Here is a 13150-nt window from a genome sequence, read left to right on the forward strand (position 1 = left end):
TTATTTTTAACAGGACCTTCAACAGCAGAGGGAACGGTCGAAGCCGTATAGAAAACCCTCATCCCGTGGAAGAAGGAGAGCATCCCGTAACGAGTGCTGGCCAAGGCCTGTCCTGGAGCAGTAGCATGGGCATTTCTTGTTCAGGTAAGTGTCAAAGAAGTCTATCATCAGTGTCCCTCACTAACAGAATATGCTGTGAAATACTGCTGGGCTCATTTCCCGCTCGTGGTCATATGAAAACTTGCACCTGAGACAGCCTGCTGTTGTGTTCTGTGCTCCCGGTAGACAGGCCGCTGATATTACAAAATTGTGGGAAATGCACCAATTCCACAGCTTTAGTGCTTCTGCGCAGAGGGCAGATGATCTGGCATCCCACTGGAAGATTTATGCAGTACATGTACGCAACGTTGTCTGTCATGACTTTCATATGTGTACCTTTGACCGGTGGAAGAAAGTAAGCACTTGCTCTGAGTTCAAGGAGGTTGATGTGGAGAGTCGCCTCTGCAAGTGACCATTTGCTGTGAGTCATGAGGTTGTTGAGATGGGCAGCCTCTGAGGGACATGTCCATAGTGAGAAGTGTCCGGGGCGGGGGAGGGAGGGAGAACTGTGTGAACGGGAGCCCTGTGCAAATGTCTGCTGGGTCTTTCCACCAATCCAGGGAGTGTTTGACCCTAGAAGGCATCGAGTGAGGTGTGTGTAAACTGTCTTTGTTTGGCTTGAAAGACGAGCACCACGTCTACAGGCACCTCATGTGAAGTCTGGCACGAGATATTACGAACACATCAGCCACCATGTGCCCCAGAAGCTGGAGGTAATGTCTGGTCCATGTTTGAGAGCTGGTTTGCACTGTCTTTAAAAGCAAGGACAGGCTGTGAAATCTGTGCTGTGGAAGGAGCGCCTTTGCTTGCAGTGAGTAGAGATCGGCTGCTACAAATTCCAAGCATTGTATTTAAGTTAGGGTCGATTTTTGGACACTGATTTGTAGACCCAGTTTCATAAATATGTCCATCGTTCCATGGGTGGCCTGTAGAGCTTCGAAGGAATGGGCCCTGAGGAGACAGTTGTCTAAGTATTGGTAAATGATGATCCCAAGTATGTAGGTGGGACAGCATTACACAGAGGACCTTGGAGAATACTCTGGGAGCCAATGAGAGGCCAAAAGGGACTGATACAGCAGTCCGTTCCATCTTAAGTGCTGTCTGGAGCACTGTTTTGGCCACTAACTATCCCTCGTTGATAATGGCCCAGAATTGTTCCCACTGTGATTCCACTAGATGATCAATAAAGGCACTGAATTTAGCATAGTTCATGTTGTTGTATTTTGCTATTAGGGCTTGGTAGTTTGCAATTCTGAATTGCAAAGTAGCAGAAGAGTAGGCCTTCCTCCCAAATAAATCAAGGCGCCTTCAATCCCAATCATAGGGAGTGGATTTGGAATGATGTTAGCAACCACAGAAATTCACTGCATCAATCACAATGGAATTAGGCAGAGGGTGGGAGAAAATAAATTCCGTATCCCGGGGGAGGGGAACATAGTACTTTTTATCAGTCAGGCAGTGTGGCCGATGATGACATTTGCCATATGAGCTTAGCTGGATCCAAAAGGGCCTTGTTGATAGGGAGGGCTAGCCTCCAGGAGGAGGATGTATGTAAAATACCTTGCAGCTTATGGTGAGCGTGTTACTTCCTCTAGAGGTATTTGTATGGTATTTGCCACCCTCTTCATAAGATCTTGGAAGAGCTTAAAATTGTCTGTCATAGACGATGAAGGGGGCATAATCATCTCTTCTGGAGGGGAGGAAGAGATGCAAGAATGTGGTATAACATCCTCCTCTAGTCCCACTTCCTGCTCCTCCAGGATCTCCTCAGGAGGTTCCGAGGCTCTAGATGCAGTGGTTGTGGGAGAATGCCTCAGAGTCTTTCAGCATGTGACACCAGACATCCAACAAGGCATGATGCCTATAGGCCAACCATGGATCCCATTTGGTCACCCCTGGATCCCAGTAGGGCCACTGGGGCAATGGGAAAGGCAAGGGAGGCTGAGCTGGTCATGGTAGGAAGAAGGAGCACAGTAGGAGTGATGAAAGAGAACCTCCTCCTGGTCACTGTCCAAATCTCCACTGAAAAGTGGTGGAGCTGACATGGAAACTGGAGGTGCACACCTCGGTGCCAGTGGTGAGCCCTAGGCCTGAGATTTGCTCAGTACCAGGGCCCTGGTACCAAGTAGAGGAGACTCAGGTACCATAAGGTCCTTAGAAAATCTAAACTCCTGTGGTGCCGCAGTAAAATCTACCGTCAGTGGTTGCTGGTGTTGAGTTGATGGTGCCGAATGGATTGGAGACCTTGGCCGCAGCAAACAGTCTGATGATGGCTGTCTCACAGTTGCCTGTGCTGGGGGCTTCTGTACCGGAGCCATCTGCCCAGAGGTGGTACAGTCTACGCCCCTGTCCCTGACCGACAGTACCGCTGCTTTGATGCCTGTGCCCACAGGGTCCTCAGGCTTACCAAGGGTGTCTATTGCACCCTATGTCACCCAATCTGTGAGTACTGTGTTTACACGCCTTTGATACCAAGGAGACTGAATGTGTTGGATGGGGAGCTGAGAGCCCAGGTTGCAGCCTGGCTCCCAACAGGGAGCTCAGTGCTGAGCGAGAGCCCGGGCTATCAGCCCCCCACACTGCCGCGTTAAGTCGATGCAAGCACTCCTAGTGAAGACACAGACAGAAGGAGGGTAGTGGGGACATGGAAAACCACAGTAATTACTGCAGTGGCTGTTTGTCGACTTAAGTCTACTTAAATTTGTAGTGTAGACGTGCCCTAAGAATAAAAGCACTACAAATCAGCTAACACCACATTTCTAAATAAATAAAGTATCTGTAAATGGACCGCTAATCACTCCATCTTTAGCCAGGGGCGGATGAAAAGGAACTGAGCGCGAGTCTCCCCTCAAGGCAGAGCACGAGGACATGAGCATGCATGTGCGGGCCGAATGGACACTGCTACAAAGATTTCCGATCAGAAGCGCAAGAACGCACATACGCCTAAAGTGGAACTCCCATAGGGATACTACTTGAAGAAGAATTATTACTAAATTCCTTCGCAGACTTCTATATATGGGTCATATGATGGTATTTTAAATTTAAGAGTGTTATGATTATTTACAAGTTATACTGAAATGGAATTCTCAGCTTGAGTGCAGTGACTAAAGTTAATGTACAACTACAAAATGCTCTATTTTGCAATTCTCTCCCCTCTGGACTGGTCTGGTGTTTGATTTGCATAATCATTGTACAGTCATTTAACTATATACCAAACATGCAAATCTCTTTATTTTGACTACTGTAATCCCTCTCTGCTCTCCATTGAAAATTCTGTTTACAGAAACCAATGTTTGCCAAGAACAATGATGGTGAACTCGGCTCCTCACTTGTGCTTGAAGAAAGATTAAAAAGTTTACACAAAAATAAACATTAGCAGTCAAAGCAAATGGGCTAACAACCAGATGAAACAAATTGTTAAAAAGCTAATCTTCTTTACTTATGTCCCTCCTCCTCTTCATCCTTATCTCCCTTCCTAAAAGCAGAGTGCCTTCAACTACGCATAAAGTGCACCACAAGGTAAGATTTTTTTAATTTTGTTTAAAGTCAGTTTAGAAGGAGAAAAAGGAGAAATTGTGCAATTTTTCCTTCCAGTATGAAAAGTAGTTCAGAGTAGAAGGATGAGAGAAAAAGTAGAGGAAAAAAGCACAACTCTTTACTATGATTTTGGATTATATTTATAGTAACAAAATAAATTTGAAGTTGACTGGACTTTTTATCTGGGAATTCAGCCTACAGTACCATTATCTCATAAAAAGGTAAATTTTATAAATAAATTACACACCTCTACCCCAATATAATGTGACACGATATAACACGGTAAAGCACAGCTCTGAGGGGTGGGCGTGGGGGCTTGCTGCTCAGAGCACACCGCTCTGAGTGGCGTGTTAAGGATGGGAGGCAGGTGGGCAAACGGGGTGAGGAGGCAAATGAGGAGGTGAGCAGCAGGCAGGAGGGGAATGAAGAGGCAGGCAGGCGGGAAAACGGCAAGCAGGAGAGTGGCGGTCAGGCGGACGCGGGGAGGTGCGCCAGACGGACGGTGAGGAGACTAGCAGGGAGGCGAGCGGCAGCTGGGAGCGCTGGGCGGACGGTGAGGAGACTAGCGGGGAGGCTGATTTGTCCCGGGCCCCACGCCCCTCTAGGGACAGTTCCGACATGCTGCTCTAAGCGGCATGTTAAGGGTGCCAGGCTGGGGCTGAGGGGTTGGATAAGGGGCAGAGGGTCTCAGGGGGGCAGTCAGGGGACAAGGAGCAGGGGGCTGGATGGGTCCGGGGTTATGAGGGGTCAGTCAGGGGGAGGGAAGCAGGTGGGGTTGGATAGGGGGCGGGGCCAGGCTGTTTGGGGAGGCACAGCCTTCCCTACCCAATACAACACGGTTTCACCTATAAAGCAGTAAGATTTTTTGGCTCCCGAGGACCGCGTTTTATCAGGGTAGAGGTGTATAACATGTATCCATACATCCCAAGTGCCTTTAAATTCTTCTACTCCATACAGTGTGCATTGCCCCTTCTAAGTACTTGGTCCTGCTAGTGAAGGCAGGGGGCTGGACTTGATGACCCTTCAGGGTCCCTTCCAGTTCTAGGAGATAGGTATATCTCCATTATTTAAAAAAAAAAAAAAAATTAAGTTACTGAAACTGTTGAGGAATTATATTGTCCGAATAGATGGTTTCACTTAATTGCCGATGGTATACCTAATTTTTCCCTGTTCTGTCAAGTCTCCATCACTGTGCAATATTGTTGTTAGCAATCTCAGAGTAGAGGTTCCTGATTTACTGTGGTTATTCTTCATTCCTAGCAACCATCGAACCATCATCTTAATGGCCTGGATCTGAAAGAAATGTTCACAAGTAGTATGTTAATTATGCTCTGCAAACAAATTTTTAAAATAATCTCTATAGTAGCCTAATCACTTAGCAATATAATCTTCTCAAACGCTTTAATTAGGTAGAGAACATATTCCTCACAAGCATGTGAAACATGCATTCATCATCATTGCAACATGCAGAGTTTCTAAATTTTCTTTTAATCTAGTTTAAAGCCCTCATCTCTAGGTTGGTGAGTCAGTGTGTGAAGATATTCTTCCCCTTCTTGGTCAGATGGACCCCATCTCTTCCCAGCAGTCGTCCTGTTCAGAACAGCATCCCATGGTTAAGGAAGCCAAAGCCCTTCTGTAGACAAGATCTGTGCAGCCATGCATTTATCTGCAGGATGCACGTGTCCCTGCCTTGGCCCTTACCCTCAACTGGGAGGATGGACTGGACTGCCACCTTTGCTCCAAACTCCTTCACCCTCACTCCCAGAACCCTGTAGTCACTGCTGATCTGCTCAGGGTCAGACACAGCAGTATAATCAGCACTCATGTGGGTGAACAGCACGGAGTAGTGATCAGAGGGACAGATGAACCTCAGCATCCTTTCTGTAACATCTTCAATTAGGGCTCTAGGCAGACAGTACACCTCCCGGGATATCATGCTACTGTCTGAGATGGCAAGCAGACAGCCTCCTCCCCATAGAGCAGCCAGTTCTCCTCCTTCCTCCTGTGCTCCTGTAGTCACCTGTAGCTCGCTAGCATATTCCATCTTTGATGTCTCCACGTGGATCCTGTCAATGAAGTCCTTATGCTCCTGATACGTTTGCAGATGAGACACCTCCTCCTGCAGCTCTCTTACATGCTTCCTAAGGGGCTACACTAGTGGTTCTCAAACTTTTGTACTGGTGACCCCTTTCACACAGCAAGCCTCTGAGTGCGACCCCCCCCATATAAATAAAAAAAATGTTTTTATATATTTAACACCATTATAAATGCTGGATGCAAAGCAGGGTTTGAGGTGGAAACTAATAGCTCATGACCCCCCATGTAACAACCTCACCTTTGAGAACCCCTGGGCTACACCAACAGATATCTCTCTCTGAAATAAATTTAAATAAACGGAGTGGAGTCTCTCATCCTCACTACTATTGTGAAGTTTTGGGTAAAATACAGATAGGTGGGCTGTTTGGTTCAAGTGAAATTGGAAAGAACCTTGGGAAGAAGCCTGGGATGTAATCTCAGGTAAACTGTCTCTGTGAGAGATCATATAAGGTGGGGGAACTATGAGGTCCCCAAGCTCACCCACTCTCCTGGCCAATGTACTAAGAGTTAGGAAAGCTACCTTCACTGTTAAGTGTAAGAGGTAGCAGGAAGCCAAGGACTTGAATGGCAGGTTTATAAGTGCCAATAGCACAGAGTTCAGGTCCCACGCAGGCACAGGTTTTAATACCAGCAGGAATGTTCTGATAATGCCTTTTAGAAACTTTACTGTTGTGGGGTGGCTGAAAACTGAGCAGTTCTCCATTGGAAGATAAAAAATATTTATAGCTGTTAAATATATCTGTAGTGAACTGACAGACAGATCTGATGAGTTCAAGGAGAGTAGATACTCCAGGATAAGAGGAATCCTGGATTCCTCCAAAATCCTGCTGACACCACAAAGAAAATCCCTTCCACTTGGCAGTATAGTATCTTCATGTAGATGATTTCCTGCTATAGAGAAAGACTGGCCCTCCTCTGACCAAGACTCCTCTAGGTCTGTTGCCCATCCAAAAAGCAGGCCACCAGATGGATGGATACAGGGTTGGGGTGGCTGGTGCTGCCTCTGTTTTGCAACACTAAACCCAGAAATGGCTGTAGGTAAATGCAAGGGTGAGAGGCCATCCGCAGGATCATCATGAACCAGAACTGCCTCAGCTCCCATAGTGCTATTAGAATTACTGCTGCCTTGTCCTTCTTGATCTTCTGGAGGATGCAAAGGAGCAAGGGGGATAGGAGGGAAGGCATACAACAGTGGCTCTGACCACTACACTATGAAAACATCCCCTCTGGAATTACGTCCTGGGCATCCCAAGTGCAGTAGTCCAGGTATTTCCTGTTTTTCTGGCTTTCAGAGAGAGATCCCAATATGGAAATCTGCATTGCCAAAATATGTGCTGGATCACTGAAATGTGGAGCTCTCACTTGTGATCCTTGTGAAAATGCCTGCTAAGGCTGTCTGCTAGGGAGTTCATTTCTCCCAGTAAGTGCACATCGGAGAGGGCGATCAGATACTGGATGCACCGGTTCCAGATTTTGATCCCTTGAACCCTGAGCTGAATGGTCATCCAGGTACATTCCCTATCCCAGATGGGGTATCTATCATAAGTGTCTTCCTAGGTGGGGCTGGAACAAAGGAAATGTCTACGCAGACATTGGCATTTGTCTCCCAGCAGGTGAGTTTTGTCAGAACACCGTGAGGAAGTGAGAACCATTTGTCCAGGGAGTCTGTGCTCAGAGCTACACATTCCTCAGTCATGCCTGGAGGCACCGACAGGTGAAACCTTGTGAAGGGGGTCACATAGGTGCAAGAGGCCAGGGGGGGCTAGCATGACCAGACTGTCATTGGGGCTATGTCTAAGCTGAGAAATTAAGACTCATCATGAGGAATCTGTCCTGAGATAACTATGCCCTGTCTGCAATCGAGTCCAGATTCATTCCAATAAATTATATCACTCTTGTGAGGGTTAAAGTGGACTATTCTTGATTTACATGAAGTCCCAAGGAGTGACGCAGGTCAAGTAAGGAGGTGATGGCTGCCTGTACCTTCTGATACGACTGTCCCAAGAGCAGCCAGTCTAAGGGTATGGCTACACTGGCAAGTTGCAGCGCTGGAAAGCCTCCACCAGCGCTGCAATTAGTAAGTGGCCACACCTGCAGGGCACTTCCAGCGCTGCAACTCCCTGGCTGCAGCGCTGGCCGTACACCTCACTCAGCATGGGGAATAAGGATTCCAGCGCTGGTGCTGCAGTTCTGGTCATCAAGTGTGGCCACACATCAGCGCTGTGATTGGCCTCCAGGGTATAAGGATGTATCCCAGAATGCTTTTATAAATTACTCTCTTTGTTTTGTTATGCAGCCTCTCTTTGTTTTGTTATGAACGAGCTCCAATCGGAGCTCCGTTGCTTATCTAAAAAACAAACAGAGCTCCTGTTTGCTGTGATCATCTGTACCTGGCTGTAAACAATCAAATGAGAGGCAGGCAGGGAGCGAATGAAACAGCGGGGAGTCGTGTTGGCTGCAGGCTGTTTGCAATTAAGAGTTAAGACTAAGGGGTCGGAAACATGTTCTGATTTTTCAATGCAGGAAGCTAAACACACAGTGTTGGCTCCAAAAATCCCCTCTCTCTTTCCCCCCGCTCCCTGTCACACTAGACCCCACTCCACCCCCCTCTTTTGAAAAGCACGTTGCAGCCACTTGAATGCTGGGATAGCTGCCCATAATGCATCACTCCCAACAGCGCTGCAAATACGGCCACACACCAGCGCTGGTAGCTGTGAGTGTGGCCACACACCAGCGCTGGCCCTGCACAGCTGGATGACCAGCGCTGCAAACTACCAGCGCTGCAAACCATAAGTGTAGCCATACCCATAGTAGGGCAATATTAGGCTGCCCTGTAAGTGCAAGTAGACTGCTTACCACAGCCATCACTTTTGTAAAGGCCCTCTGGGGTGTCAAGAAACCGAAGAAAAGCACTCTCTATAGTGTGCGGCCCACCATAAAGGAAATGCTGTGTGAAAATACGTGAATCATATCAAGAACTACAAGCCACACTTTCACTGAGGGAGGGGATTACTGCAGCCAGGGTAATCATCCTGAATCTTCAATGGCGGATGAAGACATTCATCTGTCTGAGGTCCAGGATGGGTCTCCAGGTCCTTTCTTTTGGGGGATTAGAAAGTATTTGGAGTAAAGACCCTTCTCCCTCTGTTGGAGAGGTATGGGCTTCTATTGTCTCTAGCTGGACCAGGGAATCCAGTTCTTGTCTGAGAATTCTCTTCTGAGAGGGGTCCCTGAACAGGGAGAGAAAAAGGGTGATTTGGAGAAGGGGCAGAAAGTACTCTGTGTAGCCACTTGAGATGATGTCTAGGACCCATTTGTCCGATATGACGTGCTGCCACATTGGGATGAAATGAGCAAGGTGGCCAATGAATGGGGTGGGGAAAACTGATTCTGGATGGACTGGTTGACAGCTCGACTGACCCATTAAAACATCTACTTGGTAGATGACTGGGTCTGATGAAGACATTATATATATATGAAGATATACCTATCTCATAGAACTGGAAGGGACCCCGAAAGGTCGTCGAGTCCAGCCCCCTGCCTTCACTAGCAGGACCGAGTACTGATTTTGCCCCAGATCCCTAAGTGGCCCCCTCAAGGGCTAAACTCACAACCCTGGGTTTAGCAGGCCAATGCTCAAACCACTGAGCTATCCCTCTCCCATGGTGGTGTTGCAGTGTGTCTGTCGTCCTGTATCCTCTGGCATCTCCTCGGAGGCTCACAGAAAGGCTAAGGGGTCAGTCAGCATCTATGAGGCAGTGGCTTAGAAAATTTTCTCCAAGATGCTGGGGAGAACAAGTCCAAGGAGCAGAAGGTGTCACAAGAATTCTTGAGGGAATGAAGCAATTCATCAGTCCTCAAGCCCTTCACTTCTATCTCCTTTATTTTAGGGGATGGGATGACAATCAGCAATGGAATAGTTAATGTTGGCATAGTAGTGTCATCACTGTCCCTTGGAGAGATCACACTCCAATGAGATTAAAAGGGAACAGGGGAGTTCACCTCTCCCAGTCATTGCTTCAGTTTGCCTGACAAACCTGACATTGGTTTACACTCAGTTCATGTTTGAAAGGTTCTATCTGTAGTTATGGGGCCTACAAATCTAATTTTTAAAAAATGAAAGCTTACATTCTGCACACATTTCAATTAGTCAGAAGAGCCATAGAAATATATCATGCAGGCCAGATATATCCTGTGAGACATGTTTGACACCTCTAGTGTAGAGGATACAGCACAATACACTGAAACAGTGGGTTACATATGCACGTATATTTCACAAATAAGCATAGAAAGGACAAAAGATATAGCAGGTTATTTCTGAGAGGCAGTGTGGCTAAGTAGATGGGATTTTAACCTGCCATAGTAGAGAACTAGGTTCTATTCCCAGAATATGTAAACTGTCGCAACGAGGCATTGCTTAATAATAAAAGATGTGAAAAATGAAATGTCTTAAAATGTTAAAGGTTTTAGGTGAGCCGACATCATCAAGCAGGGAACCAGGAACACAAGCCACAGGAGTGAAATGGCACTAAAAAGCAAACAAAAATGTTAGGATACATAAGGAATGGCAAAGCAAATACTACTGAAGATATTAAAATACCATTATAAAAATGTATGTCCAGCTTAATAAAATGATTCCACCTCATAGTTAGTACTGCACTACAGAGTTGTGTAAAAATGCTTACAATTTGGTGGTTGCATTAATATTGTTTAGCTCAAGGGTTCCCAAATTGCAGTACGTATACCACTGGGGTACATGAGCTCGGTGGGATGGTATTCTGTAACAGAGTAGTCTGTCCCCTTTAAGGGGCAGTGGGGCCTGTGGCTAGTCAACTTTTATTCTATGACATGACCCATTTAGGGAAACAGGTATTCAAGACAATAGCAGACTAGTTGAGGAATAAGAGCCAGGGTGTTAATGAAGTAGCTACCTCCTTAACATGATAAACCCCAGCTGCTAAGTGACTCCCAGTACAGGAGATAGGGCAGACAGCCAGGAGAGCAGAACTCCAGAGAAGTATCAAGTCAGGAGAATAGGATGGGATGGGAACAAGAATCAGAAGGGAGACAGGTGAGCTAGGGAAGCCAGTCTGAATCACAGGCCTGCCTCAAGAAGGATGCATGTGGGGCCCCTGAACCAAGGTAAAAAGTGTGAAACACCAAGAGATGTTTCATGGAGCAAGACTGGAACCTGGATACTGGTGGGCTGGGAAAGCCCGCCTGGATGGATCATGGCAGAGCCCCATAAACGAGACCTGTGGAATCCCAAGAGGAAAGAGTTGCGAGTCCAAGCCTATTCTGACAAAATCCATTTTTTATTTAAACCAGACATTTTTAGTTTTAGAAAGATCACGGGGCGGATAGATGTGAAGGAAACATACAGAAAAGAATGACAATTATTAATGGTAGCTTTAGGTATACAGACATTAATTCACAATTATTATGACAGTAAATATACACCAAGAAAGAGTTTTAAGAGCTACTTACTTTGACAAGCGTTTCAGGAGAAACTTCCTCATCTGGAACCCAAAGTTTAGTTGTCTTTTTCCCAGGAAGCTAAATCAAATTTTACATCTTGTTACGTTTAGTTTATTATTCTATTATTAATAGGATACTATACTATTAGTAAAGCCTACTATAATATTTGCTTCTGCTTGCTTTTAAAGACAAACAGCAGCATTCATTGGTTAACTATTTTGGAACACTAGTACATGTATTCACTATTGAAACAGCCAGTTTAAACATACTGAAAAAGTGTTGTTGTTTTTTTAAACTTATTTCATTTTTCTATTTCCTAAGAGAAAGCAATTGCTTTAAAGTATAAGCCAAACTGAAGGTTAAATTCTTGTGTTTACAGATCTGCTAATTATTTCAAAATTGGAAAAAAACCTTCTTAAAATGTCAAGTTGTTGGCCCAAGTACAATGGAGGAAATCCTGACCCAGCTTGAAATCAACCACAAAAATCCCATTGACTAAAATGGAGCTAGGATTTCACCAAGCGGGTTTAATATTTTTAAGAATTAGACAGTCACTTGCTGTGAGCCATGAAAGGAAAAATGATTCTACAGTATATTGGGGCGGGGGAGGGGGGGAAGAGGTAGAAGAAAGCCCTCTTAGCCCTCATTACTGCATACATTTCCAGTCAAGTTAAAAAAATACATGCCAAAACACCAAAATATCTCACTAATTTTTATAACTAATTTTCTATTTCCTGAATATCTTACCAAAGGAAAAAAGTCAATTTCTCAAAAAAGACACAAGTAGTTAAAAAAAAAAGAGTACTTACCCTGTCATTCATTAGCAAATCTTTAACAATAAAGGTGGCTACCAAGGATTTCAAAGGGGCAGCAAATTGGTCTGGGGCCAGCATGGCTATATGACCAATAGAAACCAATGGTGTAATGAGATGTTCAAGGTTGCTTGGATCAAGGCTCTTATGCAGTGGCTAAAAGATAAATATAGGCAACAAATTCAGATCATACTAATCTAATCAGTTTAGCTATACTAGAATAGTACTTATTATTGAACACTAAATTCCATTCAATGAAAAGTTTCAGCTGCTACTTCAACAATGTGTTCTCTCTCTCTCTCCCCCTCCCTCATTCACACACAACTCCCCCCACAACCCCAAGCCTTACAGGAATTATGAATTCATTAGATATATTTTTGTGTGTTAAATTGGTGTCATATTCCAGCCCTCAAAATTATTTTTCAGTAGTGGACTAAGTGATTCTTCTTTGAAACGTGATTTAAGATCCTTCGAGATGAAAGGTACTATAAATGTTAATTATTAAGGATGCTGAACACAAACTTCCATCAGCCCCATTTAATCCCATTTACCCTGAGCTTCCAATGAAAGCGAATGATATACACTGTTCCCTTTCCAAATACAAACTGAACCATCAAGGACTGCTTGCTCGAGCCAGTAATCTTTACAAGGTAAGCATAGATCCTCTACCAGAATCTATTCAACCAGCAAGATTGGAACCCTTTGATACGACCTCCACTGCACCAACAAGAACTATTGATTTGAGATTGAAGGAAGAAAGGAAAAAAGTTCATTTCCTAGTTCTATGTCTTGGGTACTGGGGAAGGACTGATAGTGGTAACTAATCTTGAAACACAAGTTATTCTAACACTCCTTATTTTAACAAAATAATAAAAATACAGAGGCATAAATATGAATACGCAATATGAATATTAAAAGAAAAATAATTAAAACCTTTTCTTCTTACCTCAAATATCTGTGCAAACTGTGTTTCTTTGCTGGAAAATATTGCATGGATGCAGTGAATGGCATACTTGGCCTGACGAGGGGGGCCTTTTTTAGCTTTGTGATGCAAGACTGGGAGCAAAGCACTAAAAATAAAAAGTGAATACCTTTTAAAAATTGTAAGTTTGCTACTTTACGTGCTT

The 13150-nt window shown here is 44.9% G+C and overlaps 1 protein-coding gene across 2 annotated transcripts in view; it reads right to left on the reverse strand.

Annotated features, from left to right (window-relative positions):
• PDS5B (PDS5 cohesin associated factor B) overlaps window positions 1-13150 on the reverse strand; it is a 220802-nt gene that overhangs the window by 70451 nt on the left and 137201 nt on the right. The window contains exons 19-22 of one of the 2 annotated variants that reach the window (XM_045016151.1): window positions 12970-13093; window positions 12021-12179; window positions 11221-11289; window positions 4793-4929 (exon numbers count right to left, since the gene is read on the reverse strand). In XM_045016151.1, the coding sequence (XP_044872086.1) occupies window positions 4793-4929; window positions 11221-11289; window positions 12021-12179; window positions 12970-13093 (489 nt within the window). Of the gene's footprint in view, window positions 1-4792; window positions 4930-9972; window positions 10262-11220; window positions 11290-12020; window positions 12180-12969; window positions 13094-13150 lie in introns of those variants that run through there. The other variant, XM_045016156.1, reaches the window with a different exon arrangement.

Source organism: Mauremys mutica, chromosome 1 (genome assembly GCF_020497125.1).
Source record: "Mauremys mutica isolate MM-2020 ecotype Southern chromosome 1, ASM2049712v1, whole genome shotgun sequence".
Lineage (NCBI taxonomy): Eukaryota > Metazoa > Chordata > Testudines > Geoemydidae > Mauremys > Mauremys mutica.